The sequence below is a fragment of the Protomyctophum parallelum genome (genome assembly GCF_964188405.1).
Source record: "Protomyctophum parallelum genome assembly, chromosome: 14".
In the NCBI taxonomy this organism is placed as follows: Eukaryota; Metazoa; Chordata; class Actinopteri; order Myctophiformes; family Myctophidae; genus Protomyctophum; species Protomyctophum parallelum.
In genome coordinates, this window is record NC_139709.1 from 39,478,922 (window position 1) to 39,501,051 (window position 22,130).

At 42.5% G+C, this 22,130-nt stretch overlaps 1 protein-coding gene across 2 annotated transcripts; it reads left to right on the forward strand.

Moving 5' to 3' along the window:
- The first annotated feature begins 1,229 nt into the window (after positions 1-1,229).
- On the forward strand, positions 1,230-12,307 carry plk3 (polo-like kinase 3). Of its 2 annotated transcripts, none has more exons than XM_083781090.1 (15): positions 1,230-1,600; positions 2,858-2,965; positions 3,079-3,195; positions 3,373-3,502; positions 3,953-4,040; positions 4,593-4,688; positions 5,017-5,215; positions 5,440-5,566; positions 5,773-5,885; positions 7,471-7,597; positions 7,819-7,902; positions 8,379-8,541; positions 9,038-9,167; positions 9,685-9,795; positions 10,348-12,307. In XM_083781090.1, the coding sequence occupies exons 1-15, from the start codon at positions 1,358-1,360 to the stop codon at positions 10,543-10,545; spliced, it is 2,034 nt and encodes a 677-aa protein (XP_083637216.1). In that variant the 5' UTR covers positions 1,230-1,357; the 3' UTR covers positions 10,546-12,307. The 2 variants fall into 2 exon arrangements, with proteins under 2 accessions (XP_083637216.1, XP_083637217.1); XM_083781091.1 differs by having other exon boundaries at positions 5,776-5,885.
- The last annotated feature ends 9,823 nt before the right edge of the window (positions 12,308-22,130 follow it).

The window sequence follows — 22,130 nt, forward strand, 5'->3', positions numbered from 1 at the left end:
TAATAGGTCCAATTTATATTCTAACAGGCTATTCTCTTTATTGCTCCATTTCAAACTCAGAATCTATTTATTCTGCCCATGTCCTCATCAGTCATCACCCACAGATATGTAAGAAAATGGTATTTGATCCTGCCGAGTTGGAAACTTGGAATGCTGTATTAATGGGGGTCATACTTAGCCTAGCCTAATCAGGAGGAAGCTGACGCTTTTAAAGGACCACTTCACCACTTTTCAACCTATCTTCATATAATTGATCCTCACTAATGTTACAAAAACCTACTCATAGTGTAGGTTTTTGTGGGCAGTTCAGAAACCCATCCACCACCACCAGTGACATCATTGATGGGACGAGTTTCTGAACTGCCCACAGCCCTCCTATGAGACACGACTAAGTAAAGAAAGTGCCCCTCGGGGCACAGGTCTCCACTCTCCACCAGGGCAGGTCAGGAAAGTCAGTGAAAGATTTCACGTAAATTGCATGCTCCGTTGTCTCCGTTCTGGCATTTTGTTCCAAAAATGTGCCAATCCACCTGTTGGTGGCGCTATATCAGGCCAATGTGAAAAGGGTGGGACATATTCCTCAGCCTAGTAGGAAAGTCTGTGAAAGATTTCACTACGTTCATTTTTTGAGGCTTCAAATGTTTGGCTTGGTGATGGAAATAGAAAATCTGGCCTCAAAACCAAGTCCTATAGGTTAATAGGCCTACTAGGCTACTTTAGGCCACAGTGACTCCTGTTTTTATCTGCAGCAAACCCTGCAGCCCTGCAGTGGCAGAATAAATTACTACAGTCGTGACAACCAATTTATTATGCAATGAAATGAATAAAAATGTATGCCCGCGGTTTACAAATTGAGTGTTAAATCCATACAAATGGAAACCATTCCCCTTCCCCGTTTAAATTGATGCATGGAAATATTGATTAGACTTGTTGTGCATGCATGATGATGTGTCACCCGGCTTCCCCCCCCCCCCCCCCTATTAAAGCATGACGAAATTAACAATTATCAACGTGTTTGCTTTTCATAAAGCCGTCTCATTCATATTTTCACTCAAAGCAAGGCAGCAGCCATAATAAACACCGATCTATGATTGAGAACATGCCTGGGCAGATCATGTGGAGTTTCTCCCCCCCAGCAGCCCACCCACCCGCGGTCCCGCCCCCGTCCGTGACGCGAGTGTATATAGCTGTGGGAGCAGCGCTCCTTCCCGATTCTCGCTAGTCGCTACACGAAAGCAATCTGGGTGCCGTGCGTGGACTTTATTATCACCCACTGCACCGGGGCGACCGCCGAGGAAGAGGAGGAGGACCCATCGTCTTATAAACTGTGAATTAACCGGCCGTTTTTGTCGCTCAAATGGATACCGGGGGTTGTTTCACCGCGGCCCAGCGTCTGTCCTGCCACACGATGAATGCGGATTTATTCAAGCCCTGTTCGGAGGCTCGTGTCGGCGGCGGCGGCGCTGGAGGAGCGCCGCAAGCCGCCGTGAAGACCAGCCGGGCTAGTACCAAACCCGAGCAAATCAAACCGGAGGTCGCCCAGGTGGTGACCGACGCCAAGACGGGGCGATCATACAGCAAAGGAAAGCTTTTGGGAAAGGTATTCATGTTATGATGATTTGATCACACAACGGTCACATATTGGGTGATCTATATTTGTATTGGCGATTTGGCGGCGCTTCGCACACGTTTGATGAGACGACAGCTGATGATCAGTGTCGCTTCTTGTAGAATTGTTAGTGGTGACAGCATTCCTTGATGCGACAACTGGGGGGGGGGAGAAACATCTTCCGACTCCCAATACAGATTTAATGTCTTATGCTGGAATACAGCCTCCGTCATACGAGTGTCTGTCGCCGTCGTACGAGTGTCTCGAAAATGGCAGATCTACAAGCTCACAGGGGGGCGCGATGCGACTCCTTGTGAGCTTGTACATCTATTTTTCCGGTTTAAAAAAAAATAAGTAAATGGCCTCGTGGTTGATTTGAGTCGAGCGCGTCATTGCTGAATGAATCAAGGTGTGTCCGCACACCTTTTGTGTGTGTGATGCTCAACATTATTCACCAGGCAATCGAGTGTCACTATTTTTGTGTGGGCGACGAATATTTGTTCCAAGGACAGCCACTAAATTTGTCCAATTCACATCCACGCTTTCATTGGGACACGATTTGACTCCTTCGACGCAGACTCATTTTTTGTGTGTGAAATTGTATTTATATATGAATGGAGAGGAGTGGTTGTACATCAACGTGTTGCACGTCATCCAGACGCTGCTTTTAGGCATGCAGCCAAGTCCCTTTCTCTCTCCTTTTCTCCTGCTGCCTGCCGCATAGCTGAGCGTCTTGTCAATTTCACGGTTAATGAATGCAGTAGCTCAGTCTGCCTCATCCCTCAGGCCGACAAGCTGAATTCTTTGATCACATTCTCGAATAAACGCAATCTGTAGATCAAATATCCTCCTGCATGGAAGCTCACAAGCCCCCCATGAGGACATAGGATTTTGGTCACTCAAATCGCCAATGAATTATGTCGATTGAATCTAGAGATGGATGATAACTGATTTACTGAATGAATTGATGAAGCATTTCCAGTAGGGTTTTGGATCAGATGCCTTGGATTGATCGTTTCCCATTATGTGAAGCCCCTTCTTCTTCTCCCTGCCAGCCTAGCAGAACAGACTGTAGTAGTCTATGCCATTGTTGTTGAATCATTTTGGCCATAGCACTATTGATCGAAGGATCAGAGGCTTTTGCCACAGAGACCAATGATCGATTGCTGTTGCTGCTTTACGACCCACAGCCACCATAACCGACCTGTCTTGAATGTTAATGTCTGCTTCTTTTTTATCTCTCCAAAGGGTGGCTTTGCACGATGCTATGAGATGACAGACCAGGCCACCAACAAAATGTATGCCGTTAAGGTGATTCCACAGAGCAGGGTGTCGAAGCCGCATCAAAGGGACAAGGTATACAATCCTAACTATCTGCCCCCCCTCCCAACATAACGACACCAGTTCATCCTCTGGATTTCACGGTAGTTGTCGATTGCTTCAGTTGCACTGTCATTTTTTCCCAACAGATCACAAATGAGATAGAGCTCCACAAAACCCTGTCACACAAGCACGTGGTAAAATTCTCCCATTACTTCGAAGACCAAGATAACATCTACATATTCCTTGAGCTCTGCAGTCGCAAGGTGAGACTACGATGACTGTGTGTTTAAAGCTCGCTACTGTATGTATACTCTGCAGTGGTGCAGTCGGATAAACGGAGCACATCTCCCTTTTGAATCTATGTCCTCGCCTCTATCGGCCAAGTTGCTACATTTACCACGGCCCCAGGCTAGACTGTACTCATTGTCTCTCTTCTGCAGTCCCTGGCACACATTTGGAAGGCACGGCACACATTGACGGAGCCAGAGGTGCGCTACTATCTCAGACAAATCATATCGGGCCTGAAATACCTCCACAACAGAGGAATCCTGCACAGAGACCTCAAACTAGGTATGTGTGTAACCATATGAACCCCTAGCATCTCTGTTCTGGGGTGAGCCTTTGGCAAAAGATCACACTGTACAAGTTCACAATGAATCGCAAGGTGGTGACGCCTTGTGAGCTTTATGATAAAAGGATTCTGTTGTATTGGTCAGTAAAAAAGGAGTGGACCTAGTATAGGGCCCTGGGTCAACTAAGCATAGGGTTTTAGAGGTTAAGAGTGCACAGTTAACAAGTCTATTTGACGTGTGCACCGACCTGTTTGACCAATGAATGCATCTGTCATTGTTAAATTCTTTTAGGTGTTTTCTGTGTGTTAATGTTGAGCGTTGCATTGTTGTGTTATGTCATTCATGCAAATTCCTCAACAGTGGCATGTGAGGAATCCACTTTGCCTTTTGGTATGTGCAACTGTGGTGTACGGAATGCTGACTGAGCAAACGCCTTTGTTTCTTTCAGGCAACTTCTTTGTCAACGAGAACATGGACCTACGGTTGGGAGACTTTGGCCTTGCTGCCAAGTTGGAGACAGTCGAGCAGAGGAAAAAGTGAGGCAAATTTTTATTTAATGAATAATATTGAATACTAGTTATTCTGTATTTGGAACAATGTTTAAATAGACATATCTACATTCACTTCACGAATCATGTTTATGATTTATTATACTGCTAGAAAGAAAAGATGCACATCAGAACTGATATAGTTTACATAGTTCAAATAATACATTGTTTGTATAATAGGATATTTCAACTTGTAAGTATTAAATCAATTTGCTTTATGCAACATTTTGGAATGGTTTTAACATTATTATCTCAGTCATTAATCACCTTCAACATTCATGGTATCATGTAATTCCAAAAGTACCACAACATGGTATCATGTAATTCCAAAAGTACCACAACCGGTTCCCAAGGGTTGAATGAAGTGCTGGAGGCGATACAGTAGCTTGTATTACTGAAGTTGCATAGATGGCTGTGGTGACTATAGGCTTGGGCTCGCCTCTTTTGTCATCTTCAAATGTATAATGTTGCCTCATTGGCACTTGGACTACAATAAGCATCCCCCCCTTACAGAATATCCTTATTTTTTTCTCGTGACAGAACAATTTGTGGAACCCCCAACTACCTGGCCCCTGAGGTGCTCAACAGACAAGGTCACGGCACAGAGTCTGACGTCTGGTCCCTCGGCTGTGTGATGTGAGTTCACCTACTTTCAGTTTTACAACCATGGCACACAGCCCCACTAAATCGAATAAAAGTATTTGCTGTGCTGTCATGCGTTTAAATATTTGCTTTTCTGTGTTCTGCTCTGAACAATGAACCATTGCCTGCATCTGGATCTGACTGGATGTTGTTTATTTAAATCTTTATGAAGAAAAATATGTTGTATTGTATAATGAGTTCATTTCACTATCAATTTAATCTGGGGTTGAATGCATGTGACATATAATTATCCCAAAAAACAACACATTTATTAAACTCATGGTACTGTAGCTGACTTCCAAATGTTGGTTCTTGTGACCAGGTACACGCTGATGTGTGGCAACCCTCCCTTTGAGACCCTGGACCTGAAGGAGACTTATAAATGTATTAAGGAGGTTCGGTACAACCTGCCTTCCACCATTTCCCATACTGCCCAGAAACTCATCTCTGCCATCCTCCAGAAGAACCCCAGTGACAGACTCAACCTGGACCAAATTCTCAACCATGAGTTCTTCATCAAAGTATGCCTTTTTTATGTGTAATCTTAATTACTTTACTTTTACTTACTTTACTTACTCACTTTAAGATGCTTCATCATTGCATTCACCATGTAATGTAATTGGCTCACATACAGGTATGATGGAATTTGGCCTGTATCATTTTGTCTCAGCTGATTTCCAGGAACGGCATTGAAATGAGGATCTTGCACCAACCGTGCCCCATCCTAAACGACTCTTATTTTCAGGGTTTCACTCCTGACAAGCTGCCTCCCAGTAGCTGTGTGACAGTTCCAGAGCTGCATCCGCCCAGCCCTGCCAAGAAGTTCTTCACCAAAATGGCCAAGAGCCTCTTTGGCAAGAAGAAATCCAAAGGTAAGCAGCAAGGCCACCCCTTGGATGTCACACGCATTATTATTTTATGCAGATTTGCACAGGACCGTAGATGCAACAGTTTACAGATTGTCCTCTTTGGTTTGGAATTTACTCAGAAATGCCTCTGTTTTTAACCGAAGAAATGTAAACTGTTGCAGACTTCTTTAGATAAGAACCATATTTAACATGTCCTTTCTTTTCTTCAGCAGATAAGAGCCCAGAAGAGAAGGATGAGAAAGACATTTCTAAACTAGTCTCTGGCATCGTCAAATGTTCCATCAGTCGACAGATCAGTTACAAGACAGTGGGATCTAATGAGGTACAGTGTTTTCTCCCCGCTTCTGTAAATAAATAAAACTCCCCAGCTAACAGGAAAGTGACTAAATATCAGCAACAGTTAATCGGACTAAAGACAAAGTATAAAATAGGGTTTAAGTTGTTGATAAGACTAGTTGATTTAGTCCATTCTAATGAATTAATTAATAGTTAATAATTTGAGATTATTCAACTAATCAAAGAAGTAGGCAACATCGTGTATGAAAAATAAATGGACGGATCGATGGATTCCAGCACAAGAGAGTCCACATATCGTGATGGCTTATCTTTAGTTCAATTGAATTTGCACCCGCCCCCACTGCTAAGATACGTCTTCTTTGTATGATTTCCATTATGTAAACGAAAGAGACCTACTTCAAAGAGCAAGCGGCCGTTAACGGCTTTGGTTGTGTTTCACTAAGGTGGGGTAGTAATTTCACTGAAGCTGTTGATGTAGATGTGTATGATGTGTAAAAATAGACCGGATTCTAAGTTATATACTCAACAGCTAGAAGGCAAGCATCCTGCCAGGCATATTTATAGCTGACCAGAAAATATTTTGAATGAACACCTTGGTTACTTGAGGCTGCAATTCAGTGGAACTATGCCATGTTTCCGTTCTATAAAGCCCCTTGTTGACGGGTAAAATTTGGAGAGACGGAATATTTCTGTTGTAGAAGATGGAGAGAAGTGATGCACTGCATTCAGCATTAGCCACTTGAAACCTGGCATCCTTATTTTGGGCATGTCATTGTGGCGTAAGCATGAACTTGAAACAAGCAACATTGTTGTAACAAAATTGTTACATAAACGAATGGACGAAGTGTTGAAGCAGCCTTAAATGTTTAACCAATATTCGGCAATTGTCAGTCCTTGGAGATAAGCAAGCAAGCGCCGGCAGGTAGCGAATAGTTTGAACAGCAGCTGGCGAATCCTTTAATCACACTGGTCAAGTTAACTATTTATAGAGCCTGCGCGATTCCATTTCAAACTACATTATTTGCCCTTTTGACTATTGGCCAGATATTGAGCTTGTTCTAAAAATGGCTACATGTAAGCAGTGCACCATAGATTTACTCTGTAACTGCCCAAGTCATTAGGTTGTTTCCTTGGGGGAACATTTGCATAGAAATAACCATGGGCGTCCAAAACAGGTTTTCCATGATAAATTCTTTAACGTAAAATTTAGTGCAGAATAGTAATAACAGCTTTTTGTGACATGTTAAGTGGAGGACTGATTGTACACCTAGGCTTGACATGAGAAAACGGGTTTTATGTAAAGCGTGGCAAATGGCATTGCATTGCAAATTGAACATTGAGCAAATTCATTGTTTTTAGATTACATTATATACACCAAGGTGGCGCTGGCAACAAGTCTTGTAGTCGTAGAATACATCTGTTCTCACAGGAGTTTTTAAGTACGTTGTTCTGATGGATATGTTGTCCTTAGGGGGGAGGGGGGAAAGAACCCTTGACATGTATATTTTAAACGCATATGTGGTAATTGCATGACTTCAAACACATGAACCTGTGAGTGTTCATCATAAAAAGTATAAAATCTAAATACTGTTTCTGTCTTGTCTGTCCAGACTCCATCCCCATCCCCTATTGGTCAGCTGGTCAGCTCTGTGCCTCTGGAACCTACGCCTGCTGAAGAGGAATCCAGGAAGTCGATCTCTCGTTCTTTCAAGGGCACTGTGGCGAGCAGCACGGAACGTAGGTTCAAGTTATGCTCCGTTCACACTGGCCTTTTGTCAGCTGTCCTTGTATTGGAATGTTTTTTTTGTTGTAATATGAACATCTTAACCAGGATTTATACTTGAATTGTATGCCGGTGTCGCGTACTGACCATAGCCGATTTACAGCTTAAACAAATCGCATTATGAAGTATATCAAGTCTAATGTTTCCTCGCCTTCCCTCACTTTCTTTCCTGCAGCGAGCGAGGATGTGCTGACCCCGGCAGCTGTTGCGGAATCGGCCATGAAGGTTCTCAACAGCTGTTTGTCTGCCATGCCATCAGGTAGGTTGGCTTCCCAGGCAGCAGCGCAACACTCCCTTTTAGCTTCGCATAGTCTACAGCACTGGAAAGACTCCACATGCAAACTGCAGCACTATTTTAATGAGAAATGACACTGTTGTTTTTAATTGATACATTTTAATGATACAATTAAATCTCGGGTAGATTACACCCCAAAGATGCCGGAGGATCATCTACTAGCCAAATTGTGGATATGCCTAATTCACGTTTAATTTTTATGTTAAGTTGGTTGTTTTTCTCATACAGAGATATGCATTACATGGATCATTTTGGTTTAATCACCCAAAGCTTTTCCTTACCTCAGCCATTATTTCAATCATTTTAGCAAATGACCGCAAATATGCCTCAGCAGATATTCTAACTCCAAATGCCCCCGCCTACCCCCCCCCCCCCCCCCCCCTCCTCATATGACATTTATTAAACCTCTAACATCATTTAACTTTTTTCCCTCTCCTCAGCAACCAGAAACCCTCCCTGTCTGGCTAGACCACAGTCCTTTTTGTGGGTGACTAAATGGGTTGATTACTCCAACAAATATGGTTTCGGGTACCAGCTGTCCAACCACAGTGTTGGCGTGCTTTTCAACGAGGGCACGCACCTTAGTCTCTGTAACCAGCGCAAGTAAGAGCCCTTTAACAAACTCTTAACATGTATCTGTTTTGCCATGTATATATGCCTATCTGCACACTCAAAACCCACCTTTTAAAACTGGCTTTCCATACATACACACACACACCCTTCTTGTTTGTCCTTTTTTATTTTGATTTCTAGTTTTGAACCTTTTAAACCTTTTAACTAGTTTTTCTAATAATAATGTCTGTACTGTTCTGTAAAGCGACTTTGGGTACCCAGAAAAGTGCTGTATAAATCTTATATTATTATTATCTGCTGCTCTTTTTGTGGGACTAAGAATTATTATCCAAGTCTCCCCTGAAAGCCTGAAGCATTAGACAAGGTGTTATACAAAAAGACTAAATAAGCTCAAGGCCGCTTGTATTGATCGGTTTGTTTGTCGAGTACATTCTGGTTTTTCTAGTTGAGCGATTACTCCCAACACACGTATTTATCTTCTTCACTAATGGTATACTCTTTCTTTCCTTTCTGCCCGTCCCAACAGGACTATCCACTACTGCTTGACCAACAACAAACATTTCACGTTCCAGGCCAGCTCTCTGCCCGAGCAGCTCCACAGTCAGAAACAAATTGTGGTGCTCATGGCGAACTACATGGAGCAGAACCTTATGGAGGTACGACACGGATCAGATACTTTCACACTTTAGCATGCCAGATGTTTGTTTTAACCCATTCTGACCTGAGATCAGATTCAAAAAATGTATTCTACATCCTGACAGTTTTCTGAAAAAGCTATGTTTCTATGTCAGTGGTTCTTCGATTTTTCAAAAATAGCAGACCTACATGCTCGTACCGCGCCACTCGGTGGCGTGCTATGAGCTTGTAGATCTGCTATTTTTCAATAGCTAAAGCATAACATGATTCTAACACCAAAAGGGGTTCCTTGCCCAAAATGGGTTAAAGGACACTTCTGAGCCTGGGTACAGAGTACACAATTAACTTCCTGATTGACACATTTAGAATTGGGCTTTTAAAGTGAATGCACTTATTTTTTTTTTCCTTTCTTTAAAAAAAAAAAAAAACTAAATAGAATATGAGTGTTTAGATTTGGCGTCGTAGGTAATTATCAGGGGGAAGAGAGAGTTGATCGTATTGGCTCTAATGTTCCATAAATGTCTTGTTTTCTGTCAGGGTGGAGATCTGCAGTGTGACGAGGAGGCTGCTCAGTCTCCTCCTCTGCTGCTCCAGTGGGTGAAGACGGACCATGCTCTGGTCATGCTCTTCAACAACGCCACCCTGCAGGTAGATGTCCTGCGCACGTTGGCTTCTGTGTACTTTATTGCGTGCGGGAAAATGGCAGCCGTACGAGTTCACAAGACGGTCGCTGGTTGACACGAGGGCTTGTTTTCAGGCTTCACCAAATGTGCTGTTGCATTCAACTTTAGACCCATTAGACACAACTGGCCCTAGTACCGATTAGACCTTTGTAGATTGTATTTACAAAAAAAAATAATCTAGGGCTGGGCAATGTATCGATACATATCGTTAAAACATAATCTGGGATTGTGGTCTTTTTAATATCATAACTGTTTAATATCATAAATGTGTTTGTCCTGCTTTTAAAGGCTAAACTAGTAAACTTCTAAACGGTTACCTGATTGTTCTATTTTTTAACTTTAACCATTTTGTTATATAGACATTACTGTATAGGCATTACTGATTATCGATTTTATTGTGTACATTTAGTAAAAGCACCAACTGTCATTCCCAAAATATCATCACAATATTGATAGATTTGTTAAAATTGTGATATTTGAACACTTGTTTATTCACCATTTCCGTCCTCCTTTTCAGGTGAACTTCTACACGGACCACACCAAGGTCATCCTGTCCAAGTCGTCCGACGGCTCCTACCTGCTCACCTACATCAGCCGCGACCGCGTCTCCTACACGTACCAACTCAGCACGCTGACGGAGCTGGGCTGCTCCGCAGAGCTCCGGCACCGCCTCCGCTACGTGGTGCAGCTGCTGCAGCACCACGCCGACGCCTGAGAGGGTGCAGGGGCGATGACCAAGACTGGTTAACCACCCAGAAGGCAGGCTTTCTCCTTGGGCAGGTGCCTCAAGGGACATGGAACCTTTTTTTTGTTATTGGGTCCTCTGTAAACTGATGCCTTTGAGGCAGCTGCTTATCGGGTTGATGGCTATAAGCTAGAAGACCTGTCTCGGTTGACATAAACCAGTCGGGTGGTTGCTGCATCAAGGGTTTGTGCCTATCCAGCTAATGCCTCGAAAGTCATCTACCTGGGTGGCATTGATGACTGCCCTACTACAGGACATGCAACAGGCTTCTTTGGCCAAAGTCTGATGGATGCCTCACAGGCAGATATCTAATGGACTACCCAAACTACTGACTGACTTTCCTCACTCACTCGGACCACTGCTTCTTGGCTGGATCCCTTAATGCCACCAACCAACCAGCCTGCTGCTTTATGCTCGACCTGGGAGCCCGCAAACACCAGGCATGGCTTCCCAAAGGCACCTGGACAGTGAAATGATCTTGGTTCCTTTGCCAGCGAATGGGACAAAGTTGATCCTAAGGCCGCAATGCTTTTAAGCTGTGTTGTTCAAAAGTATCTTGGACTGTAAGATCACCGTTAGGCCATTGACTTGCATTGGAATGATTATCTCGTAAAAAAACAACTGCTTTTGGTAAATCGGTTTCTGATCAAAGAGCGAGATCCTCCTACCTGAGGCTGTTTTCGGGCCTCTTTGGAATATGGTGCACACATTCAAAATGGTTTTATTTCTTTTATGTATGAGCCAGTTATTGTTTATTTCATCTACAGGATCACACTACGGTCTTGACCTCACACGCACACAAAAGAAACCTGGCCTTAATTTTGATTCTGATGTTAAGAAGCAGCTTTTGAAAGTCATGCTCCAACATCGTGTATTATTTTCTTTTAAACGAGAAACAAACTTCACTGATGGGTCGTACACGGCATCACGCAGGGGCTTTGGGGCACCACAATCTTGCACTATTATTATTTTTTTGTATTTTTCTTTGTACAGCTGTACTTATTTTTACATCCACGTGTTGCTCTTTTATTAGTTTTTAAACTATAGATACCAAAAGGCTTTGATTCTTTTTTTTTTTTTTTGGTTTTATGCGCGTGTGCCGCACTTGAAAAGGACTGCGCTCGGTAAACTAGAAAACGGTTGGTTGGAGTTCAAGGAGGGAGGAGCGGAGGATAAAGTGCCTTTCTGAGGGATGTCTATGGTGCAATAACAGCCCTTTTCTGAATGTTGAACCAGATACTAACGGGATCATAGATGGGCTCTGCAAGTGGGATCTACTTTTTACCTAGAGTCGCGTTTAAAATGTGTCTAGCACTACAGTCTCACTACCTGGTATAAGCTTTGAATAAAACTGGTATACTAAATATTTAGCTGATTTAATATCTAGTGTGGATAAAAGAAAACAAATTGTACTCCGTTGTACTGTATTCCTCATTGGTTTACATTGCTTTCTCTGCACAGAGTTGTATCCTTAAAAACTGTGATCCTGAATGCAAGTATTATACAAATGTACAGGTATTGTTTTCAAAAATCCAACATTGTGAAAGCCATCTGCCAGTTCAGAAGAATCTTTATTTTTTTGGCACATAATGTCCTTGTTTATTTATTTTTATTTATACGTGGTTATTTTTTATTTATTAATGTGTAAATGTTAGTGTCTTGACATGAGGATAATGTTCAATTCCGCTCACCTTTTTTATGTACTGTATTTGGGAAAAGTTAAGAATAAAGTTTATTTAAAAGAAACCATTTGATATACTCCTTTCTCTGAAATGCATTGCACACTTGCATGATGTTTTATTTCTGCACACTGACAGGATTTGTCTTGCCCACACTACAGTACTGTTACTATGTGTTTCTGTTAATGGCATGGTGCCATCATCTGCCCATAACCCCTTATCTGTAGTAGATGGGAAGCATTTTTATATGCTGGTTAAAAGGTCAACTTAAAGCATACAACGTACTGAATGTGTATTATGGTAATCTGAAACGGCACTTATTACACATTCTCCCATAAACTCCCAAAAAAGCTAAATGAAAAGGAACTTTAGACATTTTAAGTTCACTGTACTTTGAGCATGATTGCTTATTTTTCAACCAAGGACCCATTATGAAAAATGGATGCTCAATGCTGGGCATAAAAATATATTGCTACTTGTGAATCAGGGCCTTTCTTGAATTATTGGTTCCCACACAACCCCAAGGACTAACTCGTGATTTGACTGCTATATTCACTTCTGTCCATGAACACGCCTTGGCATGATTTGACATACCTACTGTACACTGCATGAATCACTTAACCCAAATAATGAGCCAAGAAATGTCATCTTCCTGCTAATGCTAAGTGGCACCATGTTGGCTTGTTGGCCACATGACTTGATCACAGCTTTCGTTAAAGAATTATCAGATTTTCTCTTTCCAATGCTAAGTAATCCCATACTCTTGGAATCTAATTTAGTAAATTGACACATGTCACTGGCTAATGGGATAGCTTGGAGGCCGTAGCAGCCATTATAACACCTTTCTCACTCCAAATACACCCCGTGAACAGTAGCGAGAGCATAGAGTGAGTGGTTCTGGAACTCCACCACAGAAACGTCGTCCAGCTGATCATCCCAGAGACAGCTACTGGCCACTCGTACACCTTGGTTCTTTCTCTGACCAATCACAACCTGGCACACCAGCTTGTATCTGGGCGGGGTGATCTCTTTTACTTTACCTGTGAAATGAAGAAAGTACTATGTTAGGATCCATCAATCAGACAGATTGGGACTAGCAAGGGTCATGATCAAATCTACTGTAGAACATGATCCTTCATGAGAGCACGGCACCATTTCATTTAGATGAAGAAGATATCTCATCTGATATTTATAGTAAGGTTTTTACTGTGTGGCTCAGAAGGGAGGTCACAAGGGTGAAGTCACTGAGCAGTGAGTTTACATAAATGGTTGCTAAGTGGCTGCCACCCTGTCATGCTCAACAATCTGACTAAGCAAGCACTGCCTAGAGTAGACTGTGCAACTACCTCAAAAACAGGTGTTTCACCCAGATGGGTGTGGTTGAGCAGTAAGACATTTGTACAATGTGTGCACGGCCATTGAAATGTCACTGAAAACAGGTAAAGGCAGGTGCAGTCAACGATTCCTGCTCCAGGCAGTCTCTGTCCTCTCTGACCTGGCCCCTGGGCTCCTGAGAGCCAGAGTGACAGCTGGCCAGCCTGGCCCGGTGGCATAAGACACTCCAGGATTATGATTTTGAGGTGTGCCTCCGGCTCCGGGTGGACCGTCTCCATGGCAACGCTGACGCCCTGTCCCAATACAACCCTGCAAGCAGGTCAAGTGCCTGGGAAGTGAAGGAGACACTTCCAGGGCTTTGTGTTGGGTGCTCTGGTTACTGGGGACTGTTATGCTTATGAAATGGCTCGAACTAGTGCTGGTTGTCTGGGTTAGAACCCGCTGGGTTAGAACTCGTGTCCGGTGAGAACTTAACCGAGATGCCGAAATGTCTGACACAACGACGTCTGGCTTGTAAGGCCAGACATCGCTGAGGATATCTGGGTTGTAAGGCCAAATATCCTGTCACGAGGAGCGTAGCAAAAATGCTGCTAGCTAGCTCTAAACCTCTTTGGGTTAATCTTATATAAGGTTGTACTGGATGCAAGTCATGATGATGATGCCAGCCAACTGTGTACAGATCACCATGACAATGCCACGAGTGTACGTATACCCATAGAGTATATGAGGTTTCTACATTGACCTGATGTAATCACCGTATATCCCCGTTATCTCCATATATGGAGCTCTAGGTGAAAGCCTTCGATCACTAAAGTTTCACTTTCCTTGCCAATACTTAAGAAACATTTAATAAAATTATAAATTATATTATTTCTTCTTCAACTGTATTGATTTAGTTCTGATATGTAATTCTAACTCATTTTTCCTTTTCTGTGCTTTTTGTGTTTTCACTTCTTTATTGCACTGCTGGTCTCTTTGTAAGGCAGCTCATTTGTATTGTTCTTTTAATGTATGTTATTTAAAGGAGAATTCCATACGTAAAAGGCTTTCTTACCTTTCTTTGTAGTTGTTATGTCCCCATCAAAGAGGTCCAGGTGTTATTTTGTGCAAAAGCTCCTTATTGGCTATTTCCCCTACCATAAGCCCTAAATGAATTGCATTGAATTGAATGGGATGTATGGGGTGTTGTGCTAATTCGCTTATTTCCATCGAAATAAGTAGTAAAGTGTGCCGCTTGGGATATTATTTACATTATGAAGAGAGGATATATACAAATAATATACAATAATTTTGAGCGATGGAAATAAGCGAATTAGCACAACACCCCATAGCCCCATTCAATTCAATGCATTTCATTTAGGGCTTATGGTAGGGGAAATAGCCAATAAGGAGCTTTTGCACAAAATAACACCTGGACCTCTTTGATGGGGACGTAACGACTACAAAGAAAGGTAAGAAAGCCTTTTAGTATGGCATTCTCCTTTAATGACATCTTGTTTTCTTTTGAAATGTATTGTTTGTATTTTATATTAGCAATGTGCTAATAAACTATAATCTAGAGGTGGGGGCTTTGTAGCATACCATCCTTGGGTGTGCCAGTTGGGCTTGCTGTGTTGACTATTGTTTGAGATAAGAAGTAATTTTAGTTTGTTGTGATTCATGTTTGCTATGTGTACTATCTGGTGACAAATATTCATGTTATGTGGCCTTTGTTGCGGAATCCTGGGTGATGGTTGGGTTGAACATTGTTGGAGACACTGTTATATAGTGTAAGCTGCGGTAAAAAGAGTTTCCTATATTGAGAAGTTGTCATGTCTCTTCCTACCAATCTTCAATCTACACTTTCTACAGTACTGCTCATTATGCTGCATTGATTCACACTGGTAGCCTACAAATGATACAGGCTACCATTATACCAATTATGCTGTGTGCAGTAGCATTGTGTCTTTCTCTTTTGTATCTGCCAGTGTATCTGCCAGTGTGAACACTGATGTTTCCGAACAACATACTCCTCAACATGTCTGCCAAGAGCAGTCCAAGGTGGCTGCAGGAGTCATTATACTGGGCTCCATCCAGGTGACTCTCCAGTACAGCTTGGATTAGTTCCTGAACTCGGGATGTTTTAAACCGACACTGTTGTTCTGGTTCGGTCCGATAGGTGTTTTCCAGTTTCTGTAGTGGAGGCTGTTGGACAGAAATGTAGAAAGTAGGAAATCATAATTTAACCATTTCCCCAACTACACAAGGCTATAATTCCCATGAGAGACAACACATTTTGTTTCAACTATTGCTTAATACATACAGACCTGGTGAAGGAGGAGGCCTGAGAAACTGGTCCTTCCAGCATGAGGCAGCCAACCTCCAAAGGAGAACCTCTTGCTGAGAACAGAGGACTGTTGTCGCACCAAGGAGGACATTAGTTAGTTAGCTGACAGTGACAGAGCCCCTGTAGTGTACAGTATGTCTGCACTGTGGGCAAATTAAGCCCTCAGAGGTACAGTATAGTGAGTAACGTGGGTGCTGTTGAATTGGCTCAGTAAACCTAAAGTTGCTGCAACTAAAACAGTTTTGTAATTAAGAGCAAGCAGTCACATGGATATCAATGTGCATTACATAATCTCTGTGTAGAGGGTATACACTTTATGCATGCACATGCATGCATAAATTAAGTGAGTGGCTGTCAAGGCCAGAAAGTAGGCCTAGGTTTTTGCCACTCTGCAGTGATGTCACGCGCTTACCCTTTATTAATAATAAATAGCAGATCAACATATCGTTAGCCTCATAGGATAAATGCCTAAGTCATTTTTTATGATTTTCGGATAATAAGAAAAAACACATTTTCTCGCAAGTATGTAAGAGTTTTTAATGCAGATTTTTACAATGGCTTCCTGAGGGGTTAACAAAATGTTTTTTACAAAAAGATAAACATGAGAGTCATTCCATAACAAAAAAAAGTGACTTAGGCCATTTTCAAGAAAATAATCTGTGACTTAGGCATTTTTTAATACATGTCTACTAAACACCTGGGGGTCTATTAGAGTGATGTTAACTCCATACTAAACACCTGGGGGTCTATTAGAGTAATGTTAACTCCATACTAAACACCTGGGGGTCTATTAGAGTGATGTTAACTCCATACTAAACACCTGGGGGTCTATTAGAGTAATGTTAACTCCATACTACACACCTGGGGGTCTATTAGAGTAATGTTAACTCCATACTAAACACCTGGGGGTCTATTAGAGTAATGTTAACTCCATACTAAACACCTGGGGGTCTATTAGAGTGATGTTAACTCCATACTAAACACCTGGGGGTCTATTAGAGTAATGTTAACTCCATACTAAACACCTGGGGGTCTATTAGAGTGATGTTAACTCCATACTAAACACCTGGGGGTCTATTAGAGTAATGTTAACTCCATACTAAACACCTGGGGGTCTATTAGAGTAATGTTAACTCCATACTAAACACCTGGGGGTCTATTAGAGTAATGTTAACTCCATACTAAACACCTGGGGGTCTATTAGAGTGATGTTAACTCCATACTAAACACCTGGGGGTCTATTAGAGTAATGTTAACTCCATACTAAACACCTGGGGGTCTATTAGAGTGATGTTAACTCCATACTAAACACCTGGGGGTCTATTAGAGTAATGTTAACTCCATACTAAACGCCTGGGGGTCTATTAGAGTAATGTTAACTCCATACTAAACACCTGGGGGTCTATTAGAGTGATGTTAACTCCATACTAAACACCTGGGGGTCTATTAGAGTAATGTTAACTCCATAGACAACACCTGGGGGTCTATTAGAGTAATGCTAACTCCATACTAAACACCTGGGGGTCTATTAGAGTAATGTTAACTCCATACTAATCACCTGGGGGTCTATTAGAGTAATGTTAACTCCATACTAAACACCTGGGGGGCTATTAGAGTAATGTTAACTCCATACTAAACACCTGGGGGTCTATTAGAGTAATGTTAACTCCATACTAAACACCTGGGGGTCTATTAGAGTAATGTTAACTCCATAATAAACACCTGGGGGTCTATTAGAGTGATGTTAACTCCATACTAAACACCTGGGGGTCTATTAGAGTAATGTTAACTCCATACTAAACACCTGGGGGTCTATTAGAGTGATGTTAACTCCATACTAAACACCTGGGGGTCTATTAGAGTAATGTTAACTCCATACTAAACACCTGGGGGTCTATTAGAGTAATGTTAACTCCATACTAAACACCTGTGGGTCTATTCGAGTAATGTTAACTCCATACTAAACACCTGGGGGTCTATTAGAGTAATGTTAACTCCATACTAAACACCTGGGGGTCTATTAGAGTAATGTTAACTCCATACTAAACACCTGGGGGTCTATTAGAGTAATGTTAACTCCATACTAAACACCTGGGGGTCTATTAGAGTAATGTTAACTCCATACTAAACACCTGGGGGTCTGTTAGAGTAATGTTAACTCCATACAGAACACCTGGGGGTCTATTAGAGTGATGTTAACTCCATACTAAACACCTGGGGGTCTATTAGAGTAATGTTAACTCCATACTAAACACCTGGGGGTCTATTAGAGTAATGTTAACTCCATACAGAACACCTGGGGGTCTATTAGAGTGATGTTAACTCCATACTAAACACCTGGGGGTCTATTAGAGTGATGTTAACTCCATACTAAACACCTGGGGGTCTATTAGAGTAATGTTAACTCCATACTAAACACCTGGGGGTCTATTAGAGTGATGTTAACTCCATACTAAACACCTGGGGGTCTATTAGAGTGATGTTAACTCCATACTAAACACCTGGGGGTCTATTAGAGTGATGTTAACTCCATACTAAACACCTGGGGGTCTATTAGAGTGATGTTAACTCCATACTAAACACCTGGGGGTCTATTAGAGTAATGTTAACTCCATACTAAACACCTGGGGGTCTATTAGAGTAATGTTAACTCCATACTAAACACCTGGGGGTCTATTAGAGTCATGTTAACTCCATACTAAACACCTGGGGGTCTATTAGAGTGATGTTAACTCCATACTAAACACCTGGGGGTCTATTAGAGTGATGTTAACTCCATACTAAACACCTGGGGGTCTATTAGAGTGATGTTAACTCCATACTAAACACCTGGGGGTCTATTAGAGTGATGTTAACTCCATACTAAACACCTGGGGGTCTATTAGAGTGATGTTAACTCCATACTAAACACCTGGGGGTCTATTAGAGTAACTGTTGTTTGCTGTGTATGCAATGTAAAAATGCCCAAGTCACACAAAGTGAGTTAGGCGGCAACGTAAAAATGCTCAAATCACACAAGTGACTTAGGCAGATCATCATTTTTGAAGATAGTGAGCTTTGTGATTGGCTGAGGACATAGGCGCTAATCCAGGACGATGCAGCAGCCCCAGGAGAGCACCTGTAGGCAGAAATCTCAATTTCGCCAAAAAATGACTTAGGCATTTATCCTATGAGGCTAACGATATGGAATGAATTCTGTACTGGCCATATATTGAGCGTGTCTTGAGTGTACAGGGTTTGATGAGGTCAGATCAACATAAGGAATGTCAGAGCAGGTCAGCTCCATATATGGAGATCTAAGGGTGGCAGCTGGGGCAGTGTCTTGAGTGTACAGGGTTTGATGAGGTCTGGCCATATATGGAGCGTGTCTTGAGTCTACAAGGTTTGATGAGGTCAGATCAACATATGGAATGTCAGAACAGGTCAGCTCCATATATAGAGATCTAAGGGTGGCAGCGGGGGCAGTGTCTTGAGTGTACAGGGTTTGATGAGGGCCCAGACATTACGTTTCTGGCCTGTTGAGAACTCTAGTTTTCGCCGGCTGAACTTGCAGAGAAATGCAGATTTTCGTAAATGGAAATTAATCTGATTCTCCAACTTGCAGCGTCAGCCAGAAAACCGGAAACGCTTTGCCGACGCTACAAGTTGCAGCGTGGGTGGAGCTTCATTTCCATCCACCAGCTGTTTAAAAACCACTAAACCAGGAAGCGACTCCTGCCGCTCGCGGCATCTCTCCGCCCCCTTGTCACCCCCTTGTCTAGCCCTACTAAACAAGTACCCACAGGGATTAAACACAAGCTTTTAGCTGAAGTGAATATATTCACGATATGAAAACCATGCATCTGTGACTGAAACAATGAATGTACACATTTTGGAAGTACGTTAAACATGGAACCTCTGCGGCATTAGGTGAGTAGTTCATTGTATATTCATTGTTCATCTCAGTCTTAACCGGCCACACATGAGTCTTAACCGGCCACGCATGAGTCTTAACCGGCCACGCATGTCGTAGCCACGGGTGGGTCTTAACCGGCCATGGAGGTCTGACTAACGGGATGTCTGGCTTATGGCCAGTCCCCAGCTCATGCTGGTAAAATCATGATCAACAACAGCTGCCAAAAAAACATTAACAGGTGACCATACAGTACAGTACTGTTACTGTCACTGCCTGAAAGAATGTGATGCTATTAAATTGAAGTTCACTTAGCCTGCTCATGCCCTTGGCTTAAATAGTGGCAATGCTCGTACTTGGAACTGTTTGGCTGCCGTGCCAATTCTTATAAACAATTTAGTTCTAGTTCATTAGTTGAAGTGGGGTGCTGAACTGTTAACTCTCAAATGGTTTGAATTTGTGTGAGAGAAAACTGCAGAGTGGCCGAGGCTTGTAAGACCCGCAGTCAGGGGTGTATCCACACCTGGTCCTACCTGGGCCTAGGGCCGCATGTATTTCTGAACTCGGCCCAGCCACAAAAAAAAAAGTGTTTTGTTTTTTAAATATAATGATGACAGTAGCGTCATTACATAACATAATGTGAATGCAATCACTGCATTCAATTTAGAAAAATATGGCAGTGGGTGTATTATTATTTATCTTTTCCTATTTGGATCCGAAGGATCCATCTATACCTGCGTAGATTGATTGGTCATGCCTGCCTGATGCCTGTCATCATGTGCTTGTTGCTAGAATGTGCATGGCAGATTTGTTTTTCTTCACACCAGAAACTTGCGTCTTTGTTTATGATTAAATATAAATGAGGACCCTCTCTGAGAGTATCCTAAATGTTAGCCACACAATGTCAAACGTCTATTGCAAAGTGTTTGGAAATAAAGGAAGTCAGCAGTCCCTAGAGGAGCTAGCCTATACTGTATGTTTACAGTTGTATCCTGAGGACTTCAGCTTTACTGGGCAACTCCACAACAGCGCCCGCCCTTGATTGTGGATTACTACATGTTTGAAGACATCAAAGGTCAGAATTGAATTGTAATTTTTGCTGAATGGATTTCTCCATTGATTGTGCCCATGTTGTCTGCTGCTATGCTATGGGGTGCTATTTTGCAAATTTGTAATTTGGAAGTGAGTTGAAAGAAACTAGCTGTTGTTACACTCAGCAGTATTCAATACTCAACACTACTAGTACCTACTTCAATACTATAGTAGGCTGCCTGGGAGTGTGTGCATGTTGTCTATGTCCAGCTGAAGGTTTGTGTTTGTGCACAAACATTGTCTAAATACAAACATGGAATGCTATTGACAATGGATGGTCAGCTTTGAATGTTTGTGTAAACACTAAACACAAACACTGAAGACGAAGGTGTGATTTTTGAGTGGTGCAGCCACTCCTACAACCAGCAATGTCCGTGTCTACCTAAGTGGCCATGAACACGAGTATATGCCTATTAGTACCATATAGGGTCTGCCAAAGTCTCCCGGAGGGGGCGTTAACATATGTGTCACGTGGTAGCGGCCGCCATGTTGGCAGGCATTTCTGCTTTGTTTACAGTCAGCGACCATCCGTGTGCGTTCTAATTTTTAAACACCAGAGGGAGTTCAACGAGCTCGTTCCTGGCGACAACACAGTGAGCCAACACCAGGATGTCGGCCTCGACATACCTTACAAGGACAAGCATTAAATGTAGTCGCATTAGTGGTGGTAGAAGATCGAATCCTCTGTTCAGTCAGTGTGTTCATAGGGGTCGAGACCGTCAATATCCTTGATTTTGTTGAGGTAACGCTCCTTTTCCTCAAAGTTAAGCTTGTCCTTGTAAGCAAGGTATGTCGAGGCCGACGTTTTTTCTTTCCATCCTGGTGTTGGCTCACTGTGTTGTCGCCAGGAACGAGCTTGTTGAACTCCCTCTGGTGTTTAAGAATTAGAACGCACACGGATGGTCGCTGACTGTAAACAAAGCAGAAATGCCTGCCAACATGGCGGCCGCTACCACGTGACACATATGTTAACGCCCCCTCCGGGAGACTTTGGCAGACCCTATAGGGGTGCTGTGACAGAAACAGAGAGAGAGATAGTGCTGCTCTGTTGCCTGCTAATGAGAGAGAGAGAGAGAGATAGAGATAGAGAGAGGAGGAGGGGGGGGGGTTGCACCACTCAGTTCACACTAGTGTGATTTTTGTTTACATTTGGGAATGTGATAGGATGAAGTGTCTTGTAGCAGCCTGATATTACACCTGTCAATCTCTAAAACACCTGACTTAATATTTT